The sequence below is a fragment of the Zea mays genome, chromosome 3 (genome assembly GCF_902167145.1).
Source record: "Zea mays cultivar B73 chromosome 3, Zm-B73-REFERENCE-NAM-5.0, whole genome shotgun sequence".
Classification (NCBI taxonomy): domain Eukaryota; kingdom Viridiplantae; phylum Streptophyta; class Magnoliopsida; order Poales; family Poaceae; genus Zea; species Zea mays.
The window spans coordinates 26339980-26365733 of record NC_050098.1 but is presented as its reverse complement, the minus strand read 5'-3'; the positions used below and the strand labels follow the sequence as shown (position 1 = coordinate 26365733).

Below are 25754 nucleotides of genomic sequence, written 5' to 3'. Positions count from 1 at the left end.
GCGTGTCACTGTTCATCACCCTAAACACTGTGCTGTGGGTCCACGAGTAATTGTTAGTAGATAAAAAATTGATAGTTGATATAGAAAATGATATTTTATAGTTGTAGTGGGGTATAGGGGAGTATTTAGGGAGAACCGCTGCAGGAGATGAAAAAATAGGGGGGAAATTGGGGGGAAAAGATGATATAGGGGGAAAAATTTAGGGGTAACGGTTGCGGATAGCCTTATACGCCTCCAACAAATATCTTTAAACATGTAAACGATTGTAGAAAAATCGTAGAGATAAACTAGAACAAAATAAAGTATGTAAATATCGTGAAAAATATATATCTAGAAGCTTCTGTAAATTAGATGTAGCTCTAGAACATAGTTAAGAGCGTGTTTGTTTACCTACTAGATTATATAAGTTGGATTATGGTGAAATGGTAGGAAGGTAAAATATCAATTTGCAACCATAAATAAGTTGAAATAAGTTAGCATTGGATGGTTTATTTCAACTTATTAGTGATCCTAAAATGATATTTTACTATATTACTCTTTCAACGTAATCCAACTTATATAATATAGTAGGTGACCTAAATAAGCAGAGAGAGGGAAGAAATATTTTGGGTCTGCATCCAGCAAGAGCCTAGGTAGTCATAGGCCATGTGCTGCCTGCAAAGATAAAAAAACGGCCCACTCCATGCATCTGCGGTTCTTCTGGGCCAAGCCATTGAAACACTCATCATGTTTTAGTGGACCAAAAGCTAGAAGCATAGTTAGAGATGGCAACGGGTACAAACCCGCTGGGTTTTGCCATCCCAAACCCGTACCCGTGAAAAATGTCTATGCCCATTAAAAAACCCGTACCCATGACGGGTTTGAGATTTTGCCCAAACCCGTACTCATCGGGTTAGCGGGTACCCATGGGTTACCCGCGGGTTTCATCTCCAATATACTTGTTCTTCTCATAATCAATAAGTATCGTAATGATTAATGATATCATGATCCAAAATCTATGTAATGAACAACGATTTCATGATTTGGTATAAAAAATATTAGTAGAGAGAATGGAATACATATAATAAGTTGTATAATTAAGTGACCTTGCACTAAGTTATCCATCCACCACATATATAACACTAGTAAAAACTATAATAGCAAGCAAACAACACTCTCACCGACTACTAACACATTCACCAATTGATAAAAATTATGAAGTAAATAAGGAATAACAAGTTTGTTGTTAGTTTATAAAATAAAATGACAATATGCATTAGGTTTGGTCGGGTTTAAAAAACCCACGGGTTCACGGGTTTGGGTACTATAGGAACAAACCCGTACCCATAAACCCGCTGGGTATAGATTTATGCCCATTAACAAATCAATGAGTATGAAAATTGACCCAAACCTGTACCCTAATGGGGTAAAAACCCATCGGGTTTCGGGTTTCGGGTACCCATTGCCATCTCTTCTGCATAGTGCTAGACCAAGCTGTTGCACAGAGCTACCATCGGTTCTGTTGGACCAAGCAAAGTGGCGAGTAGCTGCTGCTGCTCAAACTGGTTCTGACGCTGCAGAAGCAAAACATAGAATCCACGGCACGAACCTACGCTTGGAAGCAAAGCAACGGAAGAGGGACCACAACACAGACGAGCACGTCGTCCACTGTGCTACTTTGCACCTTCTACGTTCCGCTCCCTGTTCCATTTTCTTTCTCTCTCTCTCTCTCTCTCTCTATATACAATTGGATTGATCAAACTCCATAAATTAATCTCTACGTACCTGAGCAGCCGTGTGGTCCGTCCAACTATGGTACATTCTGCTGCTTCAAATTACACGAGTGTATGGCAGACTACGTACACAGATCTCGAGTTCTCGATCGACCAATTTATTAATTTGTATGCCGGCCTCGCCTCCGATCGAGTACAGTACACACTGGTCGAGTTCGCCGCCGGCTGCGTGTTTATTTGCTTGTAATCCGCTCATGGCGGCCACCGTACCGGCCGGTCTCGCTCCTCACCTTCTCTTTCCTTCCTTGCTGACACCGTTATAGTTTGCAACATCCGTCAGCATGTGCAGGTGCGACTGCGGCTGGTGGCCGAACAGGACACGTTGGCTCGCCGCATAGCATGGCTCTCCGGCCCGAGAAGCCCGGACACAGCCACCGCGCGCAGCCAGGCAAACAGCGAGGTTTTGGGGGGCGGCTTCTTGGCCAGGACGAGCGCTACGGTTGCCGTCATTTCCCTCGGACCGGCCGGCCTGGACGCACGTACGTTTCGGAGCCTAATTCGGACTCGTGTTTTGACCCGTCGTGGGCCTGTCATCTCCCGAGACCAGGACGAGTCGGAGCCTAATTCAGGGACGTTACAGTTAAGGACTCGCTAAAACGTGCGGGCCGGGGCGAGAAAGCAATCCGAATTCTTATCGTCTGCAGCTCTAGCTAGTGCGCGCCGGCCTCCGTCTCTGCTAGCTCGTGAGTCATGCCTCTCGTGGTCATGGGCTCATGGCTACTAATAACACGTTTGGTCAGTATACAATACGGTACAATGCATGTAGTGTAGTAGGTTGGCAGTGTTAGGCTGGCGATGGTGTAAAGGTACGGTGAAACGCCCCTCATATAGCTTGACCTGCTCGATCGCTCGCTTTTCTCCACGCTACGGCTCATGATGCGCATGGGATGGGACTATGGGAGAGCAAAAGAGTTTATAATCCGCTCTCCTCTGGTCTCCATTTTATATATGTCTTAGGTGGTGGTGGTGGAGGCAAGAGCTACGAGAGTTGGCCCAGCAGCGAGTGATCACTTGAGGAGCTCAACAAGTGAGTACATCGAGGAAGAATGATCCGCCTCTAGTTCTTGGGATCCACCTCTCTCTCTTGTCTTAGGCTCGGAGACCTTCCGAAGACGAGAAGCTAGATATGGCTGCGCTGGCCCGCGGCGCGGCCATGAAAGGCGGCGGCGACAAGAATAAGAAGGTGGCGGCAGGTGGCAGGTTGCTGTCCGTCGTCGCCGTCGGCTGCTTCCTCCTCTTCGTCGTCGTCGTCTTCACGCTCTCCTCCCGACGCTACGCCACCCTCGTCCTCGACGCTCGTGATCGTGAGTGCGCTTCTGCCTTCTCGATCTGCTTCCGATCTGAGCGACCCACGTACTGTCGTGCGCGCGTGCGTGTGTACCTGCACCGTTATGCTATACATATATGATTTTGTGGGCATCATATCCTCGTGCATGCATCGGCTCTCAATCGATCAATGAACTGATGATCACGAGCCACTTACACCCACTGATTTGTACGCACTTGTTCTTTCAGGCCGAGGTGACTTCCACCCGTCGCAGCTGCAGGGGGGCAGCCACGGCGGCGGCGGCGGCGAGGGTGACCTCAAGCATCTGCTTGTTGCTCAGCGGAGCAACGACGACGACGACAAGGCGGTCACGGAAGCGGAGCTGGAGGAATCAGGGATCAGAGGAAAGATCAGCATCAACGTCGTCGGGGCCGGGGGGCAAGCGGAGATGGAGGAGGCGGCGCCAGAGAGCAGCGCCGCCGCCGCCGCCGCCGCCGACGCGACATCTAACTCCGACGACGACCGAGCAAGGCCAGGTAGTAGTAGTACGCCTTTCCAAAAGCTGCGTAACGAAGCTAGTCCATAAATGCACGGCTTGCGCTCTAAAAGCTTGACCTGCAAGTCTGCAACTCCTTAAAGCCGCCGAGGATGCGGACCCGGACCGAGACAAATTAACCGCGGACCGCAGCCGCCGGAACAACCGTGCAAGCGACGTCTCCTCAGCACCAACACCCAGGTTTCTGCTGGCTGGCCATCACTTCAAGTCATGCACGCAAAATTCTAGAGTTCACAGTATACTTTTCTAATCCCGATACATATTGTATTAACGGCATGCTTGTAGCCTAAAAAATAGATACAATAATCGCCATGAAATATATTTTTTATTTAGGTCAATCTAAATCTATTTTTTTTCTTTCAAGACGGCATGTAGTAGTAGTAGTGTACGTACTCCGCAGTAATTTTGTACTTGCGTCTTCATCAACAGGAGACATCATGACACGTGCAGCTGCAGCAGCCTCCGTGAAGCAGCAGCGGCAACCGCTGTGCGACCTTTCGGGCTCACGAGCTGACGTGTGTGACCTCACCGGCGACATCCGCTTGAATGCCACTGCCTCCGAATTCATCGTGGTGGACCCAGCGGCCGCGGACGACGGGCCAACAACGGCGTACGAGATCAGGCCGTACGCACGGAAGGGCGACGCCACGAGCATGGGCCGCGTCACCGCGGTCACCGTGCGCGTGCGGGCGACGGCCGACGCGGCGCCGCGCTGCACGGTGACGCACGCCGAGCCGGCGGTCGCGTTCTCCGTCGGCGGGTACACGGGCAACCTCTTCCACGACTTCACCGACGTGATCGTGCCGCTGTACGGCACGGCGCAGCGCTACCGCGGCGACGTCCGCCTCGTGGTCACCGACGCGGGCTCGTCGTCGTCGTGGTGGCTGGCCAAGTACGACGCGGTGCTGCGCGGGCTGTCGCGCCACCCGCCGCTCCACCTGCACCTCGCCAAGGCCGCGGGCGAGGTGCACTGCTTCGGCCACGTCGTGCTCGGCCTGCGCGCGCGCCGGGAGCTCATGGTCGAGCCGGACCCGGACCCGGACCGCGGCCGCCCGGACGGGGTCGGGATGGCCGACTTCGCGCGGTTCCTCCGGCGCGCGCTCTCGCTGCCCCGGGACGCGCCCACACGCCCCGCCGCCGCCAGCAGCGACGACAGGAGGAAGCCCCGCCTGCTGGTCGTCTCCCGCCGCGGCACCCGGCGGCTGCTGAACGCGGACGCCGTCGCGCGCGTGGCGGAGGAGGTGGGCTTCGAGGCCGTCGTGAGCGAGCTGGAGGTGAGCCGCGACGCCGCGGGCGTGGGCCGGCTCATCAACTCGTTCGACGCGCTGGTGGGCGTGCACGGCGCGGGCCTCACCAACATGGTGTTCCTGCCGCCGGGGGCCACGGTGGTGCAGATCGTGCCGTGGGGTGGCCTGCAGTGGATCGCCCGGATGGACTTCGGCGATCCGGCGGATGCCATGGGGCTCAGGTACATCCAGTACGAGATCGCCGTGCACGAGAGCTCGCTCGCAGACAAGTACCCGAGAGATCACGAGATCTTCACCAACCCGACCGCGTTGCACAAGAAGGGCTTCAAGTTCTTGAGGCACACCTTCTTGATCGGACAGGATATCACACTCGACGTCGATCGCTTCAGGGTGGTGCTACTCCAGGCGCTCCGGAACCTCACCGAGTAATAGCTATCGCGGCTGAAGGACGCCACCGGCCATGGCAGGACCTAGGGCTAAGTTGGGCTCGCTGGTCTATTTTGTTTTTTTGGGCCGGGCTAAGCTAAAGATGTTTCCGTTCTCTACTGTTTATTCTCTTTCTTTTTTTCTTTCATTTATATATTGCATTTCATATTGTACTAGAAAACTACGATAATACATTTATATAGTCTTGTCTATACCAATATATAGGCGTATTTGCTAGTATACTTAATATTATTAAAGTACAGCGTTGTGATCCTTTACTATCTCCTCTGCTCCATCCTTTTTTTTCCGTCCTCGGTCCATCATCTCTCGTTCTCACTCTTCTCACTTTCGGATTGTCCACACATTCTTGCATCCTCTCGGTCTGTTCCTTCCCAGCACCCACCTTTTGTATCCTGCTTCAATACAGCACTGGTTATAGTTTGGAGCTACAAAACTTTTAGGCCTTTTTTGGTTATTTCCATTGCATGTAGATTTTATGGGGTTGCAAGAAAAATTAGAAAGTATTCTGACTTTTGAGAGATTTAACATTGCTCAATCCCGTGCAATTCACAGGAAATGCGATTAAAATAAACAGATCCTTATTGTTGCCGTGACACTCATGCCGACTAGGATTGTTCTTGTGTGTGTCGCTACTTGGTACGCTTGGTGTGCGCGCGAGTGTGCCGCTGTTTTTCACCTTAAGACTATCTGATTTAACCAAAATATATTTACTACTAGTTAGAGCATCTCCAACAACATGACCTATAAAAATGCCCTATAATTTAAAAATGAGTATATTTTATAGAATTTAGGGCACCAACAAAACACTCCGCTCCAACAATAAAGCCTCAAATCTAGATTATAGGGCATCACTATGGTGTAGTATATTAGAGGCACTTGAGAGAGTGCTCTATAGTTTTTTGACTAAATTTTATGAAATGAGACACTGTTGGAGTAGTTTTTCTTATGTACAGCCCCATATTTCAATTTGAGGGCACTCTCTCAAGTGCCTCTAAGAGCATCTCCAAAAGCTCCCCAGAAGTCTCCCCTAAATCTATTTTTTTGGGAAAAACACAAAAACATGTCTCCAACAGTTCCCCTAAAGCGCCCCCAACTTTTTCATAACCCTTAAAACTCCCTCATTTGTAGCTACAAATGAGGGGTTTTTTTGGGCTCCCCAGAAACAAACTGCTGCTTTAAGGGATATGTTGGAGAAATGATTAAAATTTACCCCCACTTATTATTTAGATGTCCCTTAAAACTGATTTTGAGGAGTCGTTTTATGGAGAGCTTGAAAGGGAAATGTGCCTTTGGGCCATTTCTAAGTATTTTGGTGATTGAGTGCCAACACAAGTGCTTAAATGTGAATCTATGCCCACAGATGAACAAAGTGCAAATCACAAGTAAAGGTATGTTTCTAAGCCTGAGTACATTGGTTTTGAGTACTAATATATTTGTCTAAGTGTTAGAAACAGAGAGAAGAAGAAAAGGAGAATGTTGGCTGTGTACAGCCAACAGGCTGTTTCGGTCTAGGGCACCGGACTGTCCGGTGGTGCACCGGACAGTGTCCGGTGCGCCAGGCTGTCTCGACCTGAAGACGCCGCTCTCGGGAATTTGCCGACGGCGTACGGCTAAAATTCACCGGACTGTCCGGTGTGCACCGGACTGTCCGGTGAGCCAACGGTCGGCAGAGCCAACGGTCGGCCGCGGAATCTGCGCGCGACACGTGGTCTGGCCAACGGTCGGAAGGAGGCACCGGACTGTCCGGTGTGCACCGGACTGTCCGGTGCGCCAGATCTACAACGGTCGGCAACGGTCGGCTGCGCCGTTTAAGGAAAGAAATCGGGCACCGGACAGTGTCCGGTGTGCACCGGACTGTCCGGTGCGCCCGACGACAGAAGGCAAGGATGGCCTTCCAGATTTGTTCTCAACGGCTCCTAGCTGCTTTGGGGCTATAAAAGGGACCCCTAGGCGCATGGAGGAGAACACCAAGCATTCCTACAACACTCCTAAGCACCAAGACATCGATCTCACGCATTCGTTTCATTGTGATAGCATATAGAGCTCTTGTGGAGTCGTGAACTCTTTGAGTTGTGTTGCGAGCTCTTATTGCTGCTTGTGTGCGTGTTGTTGCTCTGATCTTTTGAAGTCTTGTGTGCGTTGCTAATTCCCACCCCTTGCTCTGTGTTTCTTTGTGAACTTCAATTGTAAGGGCGAGAGGCTCCAAGTTGTGGAGATTCCTCGCAAGCGGGATTGAGAAAAAGCAAGCAAAACACCGTGGTATTCAAGTGGGTCTTTGGACCGCTTGAGAGGGGTTGATTGCAACCCTCGTCCGTTGGGACGCCACAACGTGGAGTAGGCAAGCGTTGGTCTTGGCCGAACCACGGGATAATCCACTGTGTCATCTCTGTGATTGATCTCTTGTGGTATTGCGGTGTTGAGACTCCTTTATAGCCACTTGGCAACTATTGTGCTAACACTTAACAAGTTTTTGTGGCTATAAGTTTAAGTTTTACAGGATCACCTATTCACCCCCCCTCTAGGTGCTCTCAATTGGTATCGGAGCCGTTCTCTTCAAGAAAGGGACTAACCGCCCGAAGAGATGGATCCTAAGGGGAAGGGAATCGTGATCAACGACAAGGAGAAGGAGTCCTTCGTCAACGAGCCAAAGGATGACAAGTCCAACGACTCGGGCTCGGGTCATAGACGAAAAGATGGGAAGAAGAAGAAGACAAGACGCATCAAGGAGATTGTCTACTACGACAGCGACGAATCTTCCTCTTCCCAAAAGGACGACGACAATGACTACAGGAAGACGGTCAATTCGAACTTTTCATTTGATTATTCTCGTATTCCACATAATTCGAATTCGCATTTGCTTTCCATTCCTCTTGGCAAACCTCCACACTTCGATGGGGAGGACTACGGATTTTGGAGTCACAAAATGCGTAGTCACTTATTCTCTCTTCATCCAAGCATATGGGAGATTGTAGAGAATGGAATGAAATTTGATAGCTCGGATAGTCCTATGCTTATAAATGAACAAATCCATAGAAATGCACAAGCTACTACTGTTCTTTTAGCATCCTTGTGCAGGGAAGAATACAATAAGGTGAGCGGCTTGGACAATGCCAAGCAGATATGGGACACCCTCAAGATCTCTCACGAGGGCAACGACGTCACCATGCTCACCAAGATGGAGTTGGTGGAGGGCGAACTTGGCAGATTCGCTATGATAAGGGGGAGGAGCCAACCCAAACATACAACCGGCTCAAAACCCTTGTCAACAAGATAAGGAGCTATGGAAGCACGCGATGGACGGACCACGACGTCGTCCGCCTAATGCTAAGGTCCTTTACCGTTCTTGATCCTCATTTGGTGAATAATATTCGTGAGAATCCCAGGTACACCAAAATGTCGCCCGAAGAAGTTCTTGGGAAGTTCGTAAGCGGGCGAATGATGATTAAGGAGGCAAGATACGTGGACGACGCGTTGAACGGTCCTATTCATGAGCCTCAACCCATTGCTCTCAAGGCAACAAGGAGCAAGGAGGCGCTACCAAGCAAGGTGGCGCAAGTTGAGGCGGCCGGGCTAAATAATGAGGAGATGGCCCTCATCATTAAACGCTTCAAGACGGCGCTTAAAGGTCGCAAGGGACAGCCAAGCAAGACCAAGACAAAGGAGAAGCGCTCATGCTTCAAATGTGGTAAGATTGGTCATTTCATTGCTAACTGTCCCGATAATGAAAGTGACCAGGAAAAAGGGGACAAGAGGGAAAAGAAGAAGCATTACAAGAAGGCCAAGGGCGAGGCACATATCGGAAAGGAGTGGGATTCGGATTGCTCCTCCTCCGACTCCGACAATGAAGGACTCGCCGCCACCGCCTTCAACAAGTCATCTCTCTTCCCCAACGAGCATCACACTTGTCTCATGGCAAGAGAGAAGAAGGTGAGTACTCGAGACTCCACTTATGCTTCTTCTAGTGATGATGAGTCTAGCGATGAGGAAATAGATTACTCTAGCTTGTTCAAGGGATTGGATAGAAATAAGATTGATAAAATCAATGAATTGATTGATGCCTTGAATGAGAAGGATAAACTCTTAGAGAAACAAGAGGATTTATTGTATGAAGAGCATGATAAATTTGTAGAAGCTCAAAGATCTCATGCTTTAGAAGTTAAAAGAAATGAAGTGCTTTCTAGTGAACTATCTTCTTGTCATGAAACCATTGCTACTTTGAAGAATGTTAATGATGACTTAAAAGCTAAACTAGAAGTAACTAGTAAATCTAATTCTTGTGTAGAACATGTTGAGATTTGCACTAGGTGTAAATATTTCGATGTTAATGCTTGTAGTGATCATTTAGTTTCAATTTCTAAATTAACTGAGGAATTGGCTAGTCTTAATGCCCAACTTAAGACTAGCAAAAGTGATTTTGAGAAACTAAAATTTGCTAGGGATGCCTACACGGTTGGTAGACACCCCTCAATTAAGGATGGACTTGGCTTCAAGAGAGAAGCCAAGAACTTAACAAGCCATAAGGCTCCCATTCCCGCTAAGGAGAAAGGGAAGGCCCCTATGGCTACTAGTGCTAAAAAGAACCATGCCTTTTTGTATCATGATAGGAAACAAACTAGAAATGCTTATAGGAGTTATAATGCTTATGATGATTTTGACTCTCATGCCATGTTTGCTTCTAGTTCTTCCTATATGCATGGTAGAAATATGTCTAGGAGAAATGCTACTCATCATGTGCCTAGAAAGAACTTTATTCATGCTCCTAGGAAAGTAGTAAATGAACCTTCTACAATTTATTGTGCTTTAAATGCTTCCTTTGCTATTTGTAGAAAGGATAAGAAAATAGTTGCTAGGAAGTTAGGGGCAAAATGCAAGGGAGACAAAACTTGCATTTGGGTCCCTAAGGATATTTGCACTAACCTTGTAGGACCCAACATGAGTTGGGTACCTAAAACCCAAGCCTAAATTTGCCTTGCAGGTTTATGCATCCGGGGGTTCAAGCTGGATTATTGATAGCGGATGCACAAACCATATGACGGGGGAGTAGAAGATGTTCACCTCCTACGTCAAGAATAAGGATTCCCAAGATTCAATCATATTCGGTGATGGGAATCAAGGCAAGGTAAAAGGGTTAGGTAAAATTGCAATTTCTAATGAGCACTCTATCTCTAATGTGTTTTTAGTAGAGTCTCTAGGATATAATTTGCTATCTGTTAGTCAATTATGCAATATGGGATATAACTGTCTATTTACAAATGTAGATGTTTCTGTCTTTAGAAGAAGTGATGGTTCACTAGCTTTTAAGGGTGTATTAGACGGCAAACTTTATTTAGTTGATTTTGCAAAAGAAGAGGCTGGTCTAGATGCATGCTTAATAGCTAAGACTAGCATGGACTGGCTGTGGCATCGCCGCTTAGCACATGTGGGGATGAAGAACCTTCACAAGCTTCTAAAGGGAGAGCACGTGATAGGTTTGACTAACGTTCAATTCGAAAAAGATAGACCTTGTGCAGCTTGTCAAGCAGGTAAACAAGTGGGAGGAGCGCATCACAGCAAGAATGTGATGACAACTTCAAGACCCCTGGAGCTGCTGCATATGGACCTCTTCGGACCCGTCGCCTATCTGAGCATAGGAGGGAGTAAGTATGGTCTAGTTATTGTTGATGACTTTTCCCGCTTCACTTGGGTGTTCTTTTTGCAGGATAAGTCTGAAACCCAAGGGACCCTCAAGCGCTTCCTCAGGAGAGCTCAAAATGAGTTTGAGCTCAAGGTAAAGAAGATAAGGAGCGACAACGGGTCCGAGTTCAAGAACCTTCAAGTGGAAGAGTTCCTTGAAGAAGAAGGGATCAAGCACGAGTTCTCCGCTCCCTACACACCACAGCAAAATGGTGTGGTAGAGAGGAAGAACAGGACGCTCATCGATATGGCGAGGACGATGCTAGGAGAGTTCAAGACCCCCGAGTGCTTTTGGACGGAAGCCGTGAACACGGCTTGCCACGCCATCAACAGGGTCTACCTTCATCGCCTCCTCAAGAAGACATCGTATGAGCTACTAACCGGTAACAAACCCAATGTATCTTACTTTCGTGTATTTGGGAGCAAGTGCTACATTCTAGTGAAGAAGGGTAGAAATTCTAAGTTTGCTCCCAAGGCAGTAGAATGGTTTTTGTTAGGTTATGACTCAAATACAAAGGCGTATAGAGTCTTCAACAAATCATCGGGTTTGGTTGAAGTCTCTAGCGACGTTGTATTTGATGAGACTAATGGCTCTCCAAGAGAGCAAGTTGTTGATTGTGATGATGTAGATGAAGAAGATGTTCCGACGGCCGCTATACGAACCATGGCGATTGGAGAAGTTCGGCCACAGGAACAAGTTGAACGAGATCAACCTTCTTCCTCAACTATGGTACATTCCCCAACTCAAGACGATGAACAGGTTCATCAACAGGAGGCGTGTGATCAAGGGGGAGCACAAGATGATCATGTGATGGAGGAAGAAGCGCAACCGACTCCTCCAACCCAAGTTCGAGCGATGATTCAAAGGGATCATCCCGTCGACCAAATTCTGGGTGATATTAGCAAGGGAGTAACTACTCGGTCTAGATTAGTTAATTTTTGTGAACATTACTCCTTTGTCTCTTCTATTGAGCCTTTCAGGGTAGAAGAGGCCTTGCTAGATCCGGACTGGGTGTTGGCCATGCAAGAGGAGCTCAATAACTTCAAGCGCAATGAAGTTTGGACGCTGGTGCCTCGTCCCAAGCAAAATGTTGTGGGAACCAAGTGGGTGTTCCGCAACAAACAAGACGAGCACGGAGTGGTGACAAGGAACAAGGCTCGACTTGTGGCAAAAGGTTATGCCCAAGTCGCAGGTTTGGACTTTGAGGAGACTTTTGCTCCTGTGGCTAGGCTAGAATCAATTCGTATCTTGCTAGCATATGCCGCTCATCATTCCTTCAGGTTGTTCCAAATGGATGTGAAGAGCGCTTTCCTCAACGGGCCAATAAAGGAGGAGGTGTACGTAGAGCAACCCCCTGGCTTCGAGGATGAACGGTACCCCGACCACGTGTGTAAACTCTCTAAGGCGCTCTATGGACTTAAGCAAGCCCCAAGAGCATGGTATGAATGCCTTAGAGATTTCTTAATTGCTAATGCTTTCAAGGTTGGGAAAGCCGATCCAACTCTTTTCACTAAGACATGTGATGGTGATTTGTTTGTGTGCCAAATTTATGTCGATGACATAATATTTGGTTCTACTAATAAAAAGTCTTGTGAAGAGTTTAGCAGGGTGATGACGCAGAAATTCGAGATGTCGATGATGGGCGAGTTGAACTACTTCCTTGGGTTCCAAGTGAAGCAACTCAAGGACGGCACTTTCATCTCCCAAACGAAGTACATGCAAGACTTGCTGAAGCGGTTTGGGATGAAGGATGCCAAGCCCGCAAAGACTCCGATGGGAACCGACGGACACACCGACCTCAACAAAGGAGGTAAGTCCGTTGATCAAAAGGCATACCGGTCAATGATAGGGTCATTACTTTACTTATGTGCTAGTAGACCGGATATTATGCTTAGTGTATGCATGTGTGCTAGATTTCAATCCGATCCTAAGGAGTGTCACTTAGTGGCAGTGAAGCGAATCCTCAGATATTTAGTTGCTACGCCTTGCTTCGGGCTCTGGTATCCAAAGGGGTCTACCTTTGACTTGATTGGATATTCAGACTCCGACTATGCTGGATGTAAGGTCGATAGGAAGAGTACATCGGGGACGTGCCAATTCTTAGGAAGGTCCCTGGTGTCGTGGAAATCTAAGAAACAAACCTCCGTTGCCCTATCCACCGCTGAGGCCGAGTATGTTGCCGCAGGACAGTGTTGCGCGCAACTACTTTGGATGAGGCAAACCCTCAGGGACTTTGGCTACAATCTGAGCAAAGTCCCACTCCTATGTGATAATGAGAGTGCTATCCGCATGGCGGAAAATCCTGTTGAGCACAGCCGCACAAAGCACATAGACATCCGGCATCACTTTTTGAGAGACCACCAGCAAAGGGGAGATATCGAAGTGTTTCATGTTAGCACCGAGAATCAGCTAGCCGATATCTTTACCAAGCCTCTAGATGAGAAGACCTTTTGCAGGCTGCGGAGTGAGCTAAATGTCTTAGATTCGCGGAACTTGGATTGAATTGTAGTATACATGTGTTTATGCCTTTGATCATGTTCATTCTGCATTTTGTTGCTTATTGTGGTGCTCAAGTTGTACAAACACTCCCTGGACCTCACAAGTCCGTTGCGAAGTGATGCACATGTTTAGGGGGAGATGTGTTACAACTTGACCCTTTGAAACTAACCATATGCTTGAGTTTGCTTGAATTAGTCTCAAAGGAGAATTGAAAGGGAAAAGGTGGACTTGGACCATGAAAGACTTCCACTGCACTCCGATGAGAGGGTAACTTATTCCAAGTCCATCTCATGAACTCTTATTGCCATTTGCTCTTAAGTGAAGATTTTGGTGAGGCAATGGGGTTAAAAGGGCCAAAGATTGATTCCGTTTTGGTGCTTGATGCCAAAGGGGGAGAAAATAAAGGCCAAAGTGAAAAATGGATCAGCTGCCACTTGAGAGATTTGATAATAGTAGAGTAGAGCTTTTGACTTGTCAAAACTCTTTCATTGTCTCTTTTGTCAATAGTTGGCTTCTTGTGGGGAGAAGTATTGATTATGGGAAATAGGGGGAGTTTTTGAAATCTTTGATCAATCTCTTTTGAAATGACTCTCTTTATGCTTCAACATGTGTGTTTGACTTGGAGATAGAGATTTGAGTTTGATTTGCAAAAACAAACCAAGTGGTGGCAAAGGATGATCCATATATGCCAAAAATAAATCAAAATAGATTTGAGTTCTATTTGAAGTGATTTTGCACTTGTTCTAGTTGCTTTATGTTGTGTTGGCATAAATCACCAAAAAGGGGGAGATTGAAAGGGAAATGTGCCTTTGGGCCATTTCTAAGTATTTTGGTGATTGAGTGCCAACACAAGTGCTTAAATGTGAATCTATGCCCACGGATGAACAAAGTGCAAATCACAAGTAAAGGTATGTTTCTAAGCCTGAGTACATTGGTTTTGAGTACTAATATATTTGTCTAAGTGTTAGAAACAGAGAGAAGAAGAAAAGGAGAATGTTGGCTGTGTACAGCCAACAGGCTGTTTCGGTCTGGGGCACCGGACTGTCCGGTGGTGCACCGGACAGTGTCCGGTGCGCCAGGCTGTCTCGACCTGAAGACGCCGCTCTCGGGAATTTGCCGACGGCGTACGGCTAAAATTCACCGGACTGTCCGGTGTGCACCGGACTGTCCGGTGAGCCAACGGTCGGCAGAGCCAACGGTCGGCCGCGGAATCTGCGCGCGACACGTGGTCTGGCCAACGGTCGGAAGGAGGCACCGGACTGTCCGGTGTGCACCGGACTGTCCGGTGCGCCAGATCTACAACGGTCGGCAACGGTCGGCTGCGCCGTTTAAGGAAAGAAATCGGGCACCGGACAGTGTCCGGTGTGCACCGGACTGTCCGGTGCGCCCGACGACAGAAGGCAAGGATGGCCTTCCAGATTTGTTCTCAACGGCTCCTAGCTGCTTTGGGGCTATAAAAGGGACCCCTAGGCGCATGGAGGAGAACACCAAGCATTCCTACAACACTCCTAAGCACCAAGACATCGATCTCACGCATTCGTTTCATTGTGATAGCATATAGAGCTCTTGTGGAGTCGTGAACTCTTTGAGTTGTGTTGCGAGCTCTTATTGCTGCTTGTGTGCGTGTTGTTGCTCTGATCTTTTGAAGTCTTGTGTGCGTTGCTAATTCCCACCCCTTGCTCTGTGTTTCTTTGTGAACTTCAATTGTAAGGGCGAGAGGCTCCAAGTTGTGGAGATTCCTCGCAAGCGGGATTGAGAAAAAGCAAGCAAAACACCGTGGTATTCAAGTGGGTCTTTGGACCGCTTGAGAGGGGTTGATTGCAACCCTCGTCCGTTGGGACGCCACAACGTGGAGTAGGCAAGCGTTGGTCTTGGCCGAACCACGGGATAATCCACTGTGTCATCTCTGTGATTGATCTCTTGTGGTATTGCGGTGTTGAGACTCCTTTATAGCCACTTGGCAACTATTGTGCTAACACTTAACAAGTTTTTGTGGCTATAAGTTTAAGTTTTATAGGATCACCTATTCACCCCCCCTCTAGGTGCTCTCAGAGCTCTTGGAGATGCTCTAATATACTACACCATAGTGATGCCCTATAATCTAGATTTGAGGCTTTATTGTTGGAGCGGAGTGTTTTGTTGGTGCCCTAAATTCTATAAAATATACTCATTTTTAAATTATAGGGCATTTTTATAGGTCATGTTGTTGGAGATGCTCTAAATACACGTACATGAGACTGTAGGAATGCTGCACAGCTGCTACAGTCCTAAACCAGCAGCCAATTGTGCCTCTCCTTCCTACTATTCTAACGCGCAGGATCTAAGGTGCCGTTTGATTCACCAAATGTAACATAAATGGTAATATTAACGATTCACACTCGAATACCGGTGGTAACAAATTCGAATAAGGCGGTATCCATTTGTAGTGTGATATCGATTACGGTTGAACTTAAAAAAACATGATTTAACTTTATGGGTAACCCATTACGTTACCAATATGTGAACCAAACGTCACCTAAAGTGATTTAATAAAACGGTAACTTAACAACATTCCTACTATTCTATTAGATGTTGCGCCTCTTTCATTCCTCTCCTCTCGTACATCGGTACATGAGACTAGAGCCAACCGTGCTCTGTGTTACTGCTGTTACAAGAGTATGCTGTGTTATTCAGTGTTTTGTTTAAACTACAGTTTTTATGGCTGATACCAAACGGCTGCAGCTGCATGGCGCAATGATCTAATTAAATACAATGGTGTGTTGCTCAGCATTGGTCGAGTAGCTGCAGAGTGCTGACTAGTGTTGTGCTGGGAATAAGGGTCTGGTTTTTTTAGATCAACACGAGCACGACAAAAAATAGGAGTCCAAAGTACAACCAGGCATGAAAAAATATAGGCCTTAAAACTCGGCGATGTGGTTCCGGCAGAAATTCGAGGCAGCACATGGCGTCATCGCGAAGGGTGCGTCAAAAGGCGAAGCAACTTCGTGTGACCGTCAAATGCATATTCTATGAGTTGGTCCATTTCACCCCGGTTAAGTGGATGATCTCTATGTATCTAGGGATAGTTTAGACTAGTGAAATAACCCCCTATAAATAGGTCGGAGAGTTGTTGGTGGCAGACATCTCTTTTGGCTATTTTATTTGACACTTGTTAGAAAACCTTAGTTTCCAGTTCCTAGGCTGTTCAGTTGTTAGCCTAGAGACCCAAAAGTGTTTTTGTGAACTCCACATCTGTGTACTCGCGATTTTGAGAGAAAGGGTGGCTGTAGCCACCCGTGGTCCAACGCTTGTTCAGATCGTATTTTGTTGATCCCGCTACGATTTTTATTTGGTTTCTCCTCTCAATCCATCTCTTCTCTCTAGTTGATTTTTTGTGAGAAACTTCGAGTTCTTGAGTTGTGGGCTGATTTGGGGATTGTATTGGGGTAAGATACAGTATTTGGACCACTACAATCATCCGTTTAAGTGGTTTGCATGGTCAAGATCTCATCTGAACTCGTTTTGAAAACCCCAACAAAACCCCCCACTAAACCCATGTCTAATCTATATTTTCTGATCTGCAATTGAGTTACAAATCTGTTTGAGTTCAAACTTTGTGGACACCTTGGAACCTTATTTGTAAAGATGTGTGCGAAATTTCAGCTTAAACGGAGTCGGTTCGGATCAGTTTCACACTCAAAAACTGATTTTCGAAGGCCTGAGAACAACATGAGTTAGCAACTCATTTTTGCTTTTTTTGGATTGTTTGATGTCCGTTGCGACCTGTTTGTTTTGTTAGAACCATGTTTGTCGTAGAAACTTTTCAATACCTTTTTGTGTACTATTTAGAGTTTTGGAGGTCTGGGTGTGACTTGGGTTTCAAGACGAAGTTATCTGAGAGCAAAAATTCTACAGGCTCCCATTCACCCTCCTCTCTAGCTGCCTATTCGATTCTTCAATTAGTTTACTTAGAGACTGTTTGGTTTGAGGAATAAAGTGATCTATCTTCTTCTCACTCCTCACTTTTTTATTTGGTTTGTGTAATAGAATGGGTTGATCCATCACTACCCCATTCCTCATAAGATAATAATTAGTATATATATGAGGAGTGGGTTGATTCCACCAAAATTGATAGAATGAACTTATGATGCATCACTTCATGAAGCATAGAGTGACTCCACAAACCAAACACACCATCGCTAGCTTGAGTAGCTGGGTGTGGCTTCCCCCAATGTTTTATCTCCAGCATACAGAGCATACGACTTTACAAGTAGACTGGTAGAATGTGAGCTTCAATTGGACGGACTCCGTGGTCTTATAGATTGTACTAATTATGAAGTAGATTTTAAAATAAATCTTAGGTAACGTGCTGTGCATCCCACTGCAACGCTACAGTTTGTTGGTATGCCAATTTGAGTCGCTGTGAATTATCATATGCTCGCTGACGTCGCTAGGGGCTAGGCTGACAGTACACGGCGGTTCCATTGCTTGCTTGCCGTCGTTGTTGTTGGATTGCAGCCTTGGGCTTCCAATAATAGAGAAAGCCCAGGATAGTCAATATGTTCATTGGATTGAACCAGACCTAGTCAACATTTCTCATTCACGGCGCCGTTATACCCTTTTCGCCGTCAGCCCAGCCACGTCTCTCCCGTTTCCCGGTTTCCAAAACCGTCTTCGCGCAATCAACAGAGACAAACCCGCGCCGATAGGAAGGAAACCCCAGCGGCCGCGGCGTCTTTCCTTGCGTCCGAGGCGACTTGCCAGGCGATTTCTGCCGCTCCAATCCAGCTGAGCTCCTTCAATCTCCGAGCATTGGAGCCCGATTCAAGAGCCAATGCTTTCCCGAGAAATTCCAGGTAATCCAACTTGAAATACATCGAGGTTTCCGTCGATTTTTGAAGCATTTTTTGTCGATTGAAGTGGGTTTGATTGTAACCCTTATTTTTTTAGTTGTGTGTGATTTGTATCCGATTATACATTTCTCTAATCGGCTCATTGCATCTCTCTTTTGTTCAGGAGCCCCGATCTTAGAGCATCTACATTTCTTCTAGATCCACTGTATCGCTCGGCATTCATAGACCTAGACAAAGGCTGTGGATCAGATATTTATCCATGAGTTTGCTGAGAGTACCTTTACACAATATTAGTAACACATATATGCTTATTGGATTTGATATATATGCATATCGTCAATACTGTTTATGCACATTTGTACAAATGTTTATGAATATTGGTTAAGATATTATGCATAATTGTATTGTTCTATCTACTTGAATCATTAGTTTACACACCTGTTTTATTATATATAAAATATAATTATTGGATTTGATATATATGCATATCGTCAATACTATTTATGCTCATTTGTACAAATGTTTATGAACATTGGTCAAGATATTAAGCATAATTGCATTGTTCTATCTACTTGAATCATTAATTTACACACCTGTTTTATTATATATAAATACATACAGATACTGTTATTTATGCAATAGTTATTTAAATATTCATGTTTGCATATCAGCTAAATGTGTATATTACTATGAACCAGTTATTAAAATATGTTGTATAGTTAGTTGATGCAAAATAGACATTTATTTTATCATGCTCCAGTTACAATTATATGAAATATTAAATTAATCTTTATCTTTGTATATAACCATGGTTCATTAAATGTTGTCATATAAATGAAAAAAGTAGTTTAAGTTATGTAATTCCATTTAGTATTGTGTAGTATGCATTGTAGATAGTTATAGTAAAAATTAGATTTTTTTGGCATATATTCATGCATAAATCATTGTATTTAAAAACATTTTTTAGCAGATTTATTCAGTGTTTAACCATGAGATCTGTTGATCGCCCTCCAACTAATCCAAAAAGACTAACCATTGAGTCAAGTCAGGAGGTTTTTTCCGTTGACATTTCCAGACGAACTCGATCTAGCAGCTCAGCACATCAAGATGATAATCCACATAACCACCAGCAGACTGAACCACAACCAGCACCAGTTCATCGTTTTCGCAGAAAGCCACTAGCTTGTCATGTAAAAAGAAATCTTCCTTCAGCTCCATCCACATTGTCCGATGATGATTTTATGGATGCTCCATCTTTGAAGCGCTAATTGAGATCAGCCTCACCTTCCCCTTCAGAAAAAAACCGTGCAAAGAAGATAAAAGTCCCTTCCCCATAAGTTCCGAGTGTGAAAAGCAGTTCAAAGTTTGATATAGATATCAAGTCAAATATCATTACAAAAACAAGCTCTCCTAAACAGAAGACTCCTAGAAAATCTCAGGTACTATGTATATATTTCTGTTTATTTATGTGTTAATTTTGGTGCATAATCAATTTTGTATTTCCCCCACGTTACATTTATGTATATTATTATTTTTGGTATGTTGTTTATTTTTGTTAGTGTTTTAGACTAGTTATTTACAAGCTTCTAATAAATATCACTTGTATGTATATATAGTATCCTTAGTTACAACAATATATATACATTGTGTATTAATGCATATTCATTTATGCTTTCAGAAATTGAATATCCGCTGCATTCCTTATGATGTTATTGTCTCAACTTGGATAATGAGCGATCGACAGCGCGATGTAGTCGCTAGGTTGGGATTTTCCAGTATATTTGATTTGCGAACTGATACCTTAGAGAGCAGATCTCTCATCAGGTGGTTGATGGATAAATTGGATCCACATGACATGACCATACGCTCAGGGGCTGGCAAGGAACTGAAGATAACAAAAGAGACGGTTCGTCTTATTTTGGGTTTGCCATGTGTTGGAGGGGGCAGGGAGTTTACTGATTGATATGGTGAAGTGGATGCTGCTGCAAAACTGAGACGTGATCTCAAAATTTGTAAAGAAGAATTTGATGTTGTCAAGCTTCAGGACAAGATAGTGCTTGGCAATGATGATGATTTATCAATCAGATGCTTTTTTCTGATTCTATTCAATCGACTTCTTTTTTCCATCTGCTTCATGGGGCATTACAAACAATGAGGTACTAATGACTTCAAACATGGCCCGGATGGCTGATATTGACTGGTGTCAACTAGTTTACACAGATTTGTGTGATGTTGCCACACGTTGGCACAAAAGGAACAAAACAAACATTACAACAACAATATATGGATGTTCACTCATTGTTCTAGTAAGTAATTCTTTGTTTACTGTGCATATATATTATATGCAAATATTTGTTTTGTACTAATTATATATTTTTTGTATTCTTTTTTCAGATTTACTATCTTGATCATCACCTTGCATCTCCTGATAACAAATATGGTACTCCCCGCATTAAGTTTTTTTTGATAATGAGACCATAAGAGATTTGGCTAGGGGTGACAGACGTCCCCCCGTAAAACTGGTGAACCATTCGGTAATGCAGAGGTTAGACATAAACATTTTTTGTCCTGTTATGCAGATATTACAATTTTAATTACTGCTAACAGTTGTAATTGGGCTTTATACAGTTTCATAGCTGTTCAGAAACATGTTATGTCATTGCACCAGAACGGCCCGTTTCTGACGTTTTCAACATATATGTGCCACGTATCAAGCATTTGATTGGCAACAAGCTGAAATGTTTGCCCTCCCAGCATCGACCAATGTTTGAATCAATGTTTGATGCTCATGACAAGGAGGTGGATAAGTACTGTGATTCTCTTCAGCTGAGCCATCAGATGATTGTTTCGAAGCAGATTGAACTATCTAAAACCTTTGGTGGAATGATCGATGAAGTTCTGAGGGCTGCAATGCAGCGCGATACACAGCAAGAAGGTTTTAATATTTATGTTTATTTTTTTAAAATTAATCAAGCTCACGGATAATTAAAACTAAAATTATATTTAGGTATACGATTTCAAATACTTCATTTTATGCAACATAGTATATATAACTTATGCATTAATTTATACTAATACATCACCAACACCTTTCAGTTGATTTTATTTTGAAAACTCTCATTTATTTTATGCATCCTGATAGTATATTGATGTAGTTTGTGATGATATGTATGTTTAACCATTTTTTATAATGCTACATTTATAATTCTGGTACATTTCAGCAACAACTAATTTATTATTATATTGTCCAAATGTAGATATCCCCCACTACCTCAATGCCTTCAACAAATGCTCCAGTATCCACTCCACCTGTTCCAACCCCTGATAATCAGCAACACGATCAGGAAATACATGTTCCTACTGATGATATAAAAGTATCAGAACAGGTAAGTTTTTTCATACAAACTTTATATATAAATCATATATTAAATATAGCATACAAGTTATCGTTTACTCCAATTTCATATGTTTCCATTACAGATTGTCAGTGGAAACGTTTGTGAAAAAATCAGTTATGGATGTCCCAATATTTGACAAGACTCCAAAATCAAATGTTTGTTTTACTTTATTCACAGTTATTATACTTTCAATTACAACTTATGAAAGTAACAATAATATATATGCATGTTTTTATTTACTTTATTCACTAGGCTCCCACAACCGACAAGCTTGCTGTTTCTGAATTAACACTACACATAAATACTGTCAGTATTTATACCTTCATCATATTATGTTAATATTAGTTATAACCTATGTTTGATTACGTATATATTAATAATTTTATTGTTTTTTTAGGAAGGACAAAATACTGTTAAACATGATACTCCTGTATCTGGTGCACCACAGTTTGACAAAACCCCATTGACAGAAGTAAGTCATGTCGTGTCATCTTCTTATATTTTTTTATATACATACACTACAATACATAATTATTTATGCCATTGATTACTAACAAATATATATTAGGCAACTACTGAACTTGTTGCAAGGGATATTTCCTCTGAATCTGGAGTTGCTGAACCTCCCCACGTATCACGCGAAGAATGTGCTCGCAAACTATTTAAGTTCATTTTTCAGGACAACTAGATCCGAGCATGTATGTATTCGTTATTCAAACTTTAATTAAGTATAATTAGATGATTTGTAATTAAAGTTTCATTTTTTCCCAGGTCTATCATTGATTTTGGAGGATTTGGAGGTTCTGTCCTGGATGTTGTCCAATCGTTTGGTCCTAATAAATGCCTTAAGAACCTTTTCATGTAGGGATTTATCGACTGTATTCGTGATGATGATTTATTATACAATCCAGATACCATAATCAACACTCTAATACTGAATGTCAATGTTGGGGTATTTTTTTTCTCTACAACTTTGTATCGTATTTCAACCCTTAATGTATAAATATATAATACTAATCAATATATTTTTTGTTCAGACCGTTTTGAATATCGAGGAGTTCGAACAACACAGTACAAATCCCCAGCCCTTCTCAACGTCAGTTTTTAAAGAACAACTAGAACCGACGCTTCCTCCAGATGAAGTTCTGAACCAAATTAAATTGGTGAGCCCCAATCAGTATTATTTGTAAGAATATTTTAATATTCTTTTGGTCATAAGTTATATTTTACGTTATCTTTAATTTTCCATACACCTATTATTATTCATTCATAAACTTATACATATATGTTAACAGATCATGGTTCCTATGCTACGTCGTAGTCACTGGACCCTTTATGCAATCAACTTTCAACTTCATCGAATAGACATTTTAGATTCAAATCCTTATGGGACATTGCTTGGAGGCACTACCTGGAAACAAATCCACAATGATCAATTGTTGATAAATGGAACAAAAATACCTTGGCCCAAATTAATAATGAGAAGACTTAGCATTGTGTTACATGAAGCTCGACCAGATTCAAGTTTACCAAAGTTTAGCAACTACAAGATTGGGCTTCTTCCCAATTGTCCAACCATGTTACCAGGGTCAAATGATTGTGGTTTTTTTGTCGCAAACTTCCTCGGATGCTACGATTTTGATGATGGCGACTTATCAGAATTTGTTGTACCGGTATGTTACTAAATTAGTGTTTTGATCATGCATATATTACTCCTTCATACATCTTCTTAGCATTAATTCAACTATTATGACTATTTCAGGATGAACCATTGGACCAACGTGCTTTTGTTCTGCATTACCTAACCTTTCATCGCAACAACAGGGTTTTCCCCTTCCCTGCAGAACTGATGCCTTTCAAGTATGTTCTAAGGAAACAGCGTTGTTTGAAAGCCAAGACTTAGATATCATAGCTAAACATGATTCTCTCTGGGATCCCCAAACTGTTTATGTTACTTCTTAAGTCACTTATGTCAAGTGTTGCTCATGTGTATGATACTCCCCATGACACTTATGTTCGTTGTGTCCAGTGTTTATGCTACTTCGTATCAGATTGTGAGATGGTTAATTGTTTCCGTCCAATGTTTGGCGTATTTCTATTATCATATTATCCTTAATATTCAAGTTTTATGCAACAAATATACTTCCTTATTTTATATACATTAGGTTCCTTTTACATATTTACCATGCTAATTATGCTAATTGTGTCCAGTGCCTATGCTACAACCTTTCTGGTGTAGATGTAGTGTGAAACCCGAATTATGGACTCCCAATTGTTTAGTTATGTTAAGTGTATTGAGTTTACATACCATTTGTGTCCAGATCGACCGATTGTTAAACTTTCAATGCCAATTTTTGGTATATATTTAGTTTCATAATTTGTGTAATGGTCTAGTTTTACGCAACATATTATAGTATTATATCAACACATTATATAACCCAGTCATGCAAACTATTAATTTCCAAAAACTAAAACATAGGTCATTGTGCTATTACAAATTTATACTACATCGATCACTCTTTAGTCACACATCAAATTATTCACCCAATTCCATATGCTCAGCGGCTTATTCATTTTCTACTTCTTCATCAATACGATGTTTTTTAGCAGTCGATGTTTCATTCCACTGTGGAGCAATTGTTTTATTGTTTAGTCTTGATCTGGCCGGTCGTCCTCTCTTTCGATTAACCAGTTTTGCTAGTCTTGCCCTGTTCTCTTCCACAGACAGACACGTTCTGCTGTTATGTCCATCTGCTATTCCACACAATTGGCATCTCCTATTCTTCTTTTTTTCTCCTTTGGCACCTAGTTTCATAATCCTATCTTCTACATTTTTTATTGTCCGTCCTTTTGGTCTTGCACGATCCGGCATACTCAGATTTATAACATCCACATTAAAATTCAACCTCTATATCTATACTACTTATTAAGACTCTAAGGGGTAGGCTGCCCCATTCCTGGTTCTGCCATTCCCATTCCCATGTCTCTTGTAGCCTCTTCTCTATTCCCATTCCCATGTCTCTTGTAGACTCTTCTCTGTTTCCCATTCCCACACATCTGTGCCGCGTTTCCCATTCCCACACCTGTGTATTGAGTTTGACAGGTGGTCGTCCCACACACGTGGCATTTCCCAGACACGTTCTGACAGGTGGGTCCCCATTTCCCATTCCCAAACCTGGTCCCACACACGTGGCATTTCGCAGACACGTTCTGACAGGTGGGTCCCAATTTCCCATTCCCAAACCTGTACTCCGCGTATATGACCAAATTTTACCAAAAAAGTAATTTGTGTGGGATCACAGCCATGACCAACCAAGACTACACAACTTGTATACGCACTACAACTTATAAACAGGTGTATACATAGTTTAGTGGCCGATGTGGTACTAAGTTTAACTCGCAAATACGAAGCACAGGCCCATCTGCTTGTTATGGCCCAGACCAAGGCCCAGTATCGTAGCAACCGCTCTCTCCCGGGTCAGGGCCTCAGCTGACTCCCCCTCCGGCCCTCCCCCAATCCCCACCCCCGCTCGTCGTCTCCCCCGTCCGTCTCCACGACCTCCTCCAGCTCTCCCTGCTACCGCGTGACGAAACCGCCCATACAACAACCGCGTTGCCGCTACAACCTCACTCTGCATAGCGTGAACTACGACTCCATCAAGCCGACCAAGGACGAGGAGGAAGAGCGCGAGATCGAGCCTGGGCGGCACGGACATCACGTGGCCCGGGTGCGCGACGGCGAGGGACCTGCTCTGCTCCAACCGGGTCATCGCGTACTCCTAGACATGTCCCTCAGGCCGCGGTGAGCGGATCCAGTCCTACCTTCCTCGGATTTGGTGTCCTCTCACCCGGAAGGGGGCGAGTGCTGCACGGCCCACCGATGCACGGCATGTGGAGCCCCATAGACTTGGACCTGGCGGAGCTGCTCCTAGAGGGCTTCGTCAAGAGGACGAGCGACAGGGAGCTGGTGCGGCCACCGGCAGCGACGCCACAGAAGGAGGTCCTCGTGCACATGGCCATGGGTGGTTTCGTCATGCACTACGGGTAGAACTCCATCCTGAA

General features: G+C 44.3%; 1 protein-coding gene and 1 long non-coding RNA gene across 2 annotated transcripts; one reads left to right on the top strand and one right to left on the bottom strand.

Annotated features, from left to right (window-relative positions):
- The first annotated feature begins 1960 nt into the window (after positions 1 to 1960).
- On the top strand, positions 1961 to 5542 carry LOC103649872 (Glycosyltransferase family 61 protein). Its single transcript, XM_020550139.3, has 4 exons — positions 1961 to 2799; positions 2866 to 3076; positions 3288 to 3575; positions 4025 to 5542. The coding sequence occupies exons 2-4, from the start codon at positions 2899 to 2901 to the stop codon at positions 5269 to 5271; spliced, it is 1713 nt and encodes a 570-aa protein (XP_020405728.1). The 5' UTR covers positions 1961 to 2799; positions 2866 to 2898; the 3' UTR covers positions 5272 to 5542.
- On the bottom strand, positions 2685 to 3683 carry LOC118476642 (uncharacterized). The gene is made up of 2 exons (XR_004857097.1): positions 3256 to 3683; positions 2685 to 3153 (listed from the first exon to the last, which is right to left on the bottom strand). It is a non-coding gene; the product is annotated as an uncharacterized lncRNA (long non-coding RNA).
- Positions 5543 to 25754: the final 20212 nt, after the last annotated feature.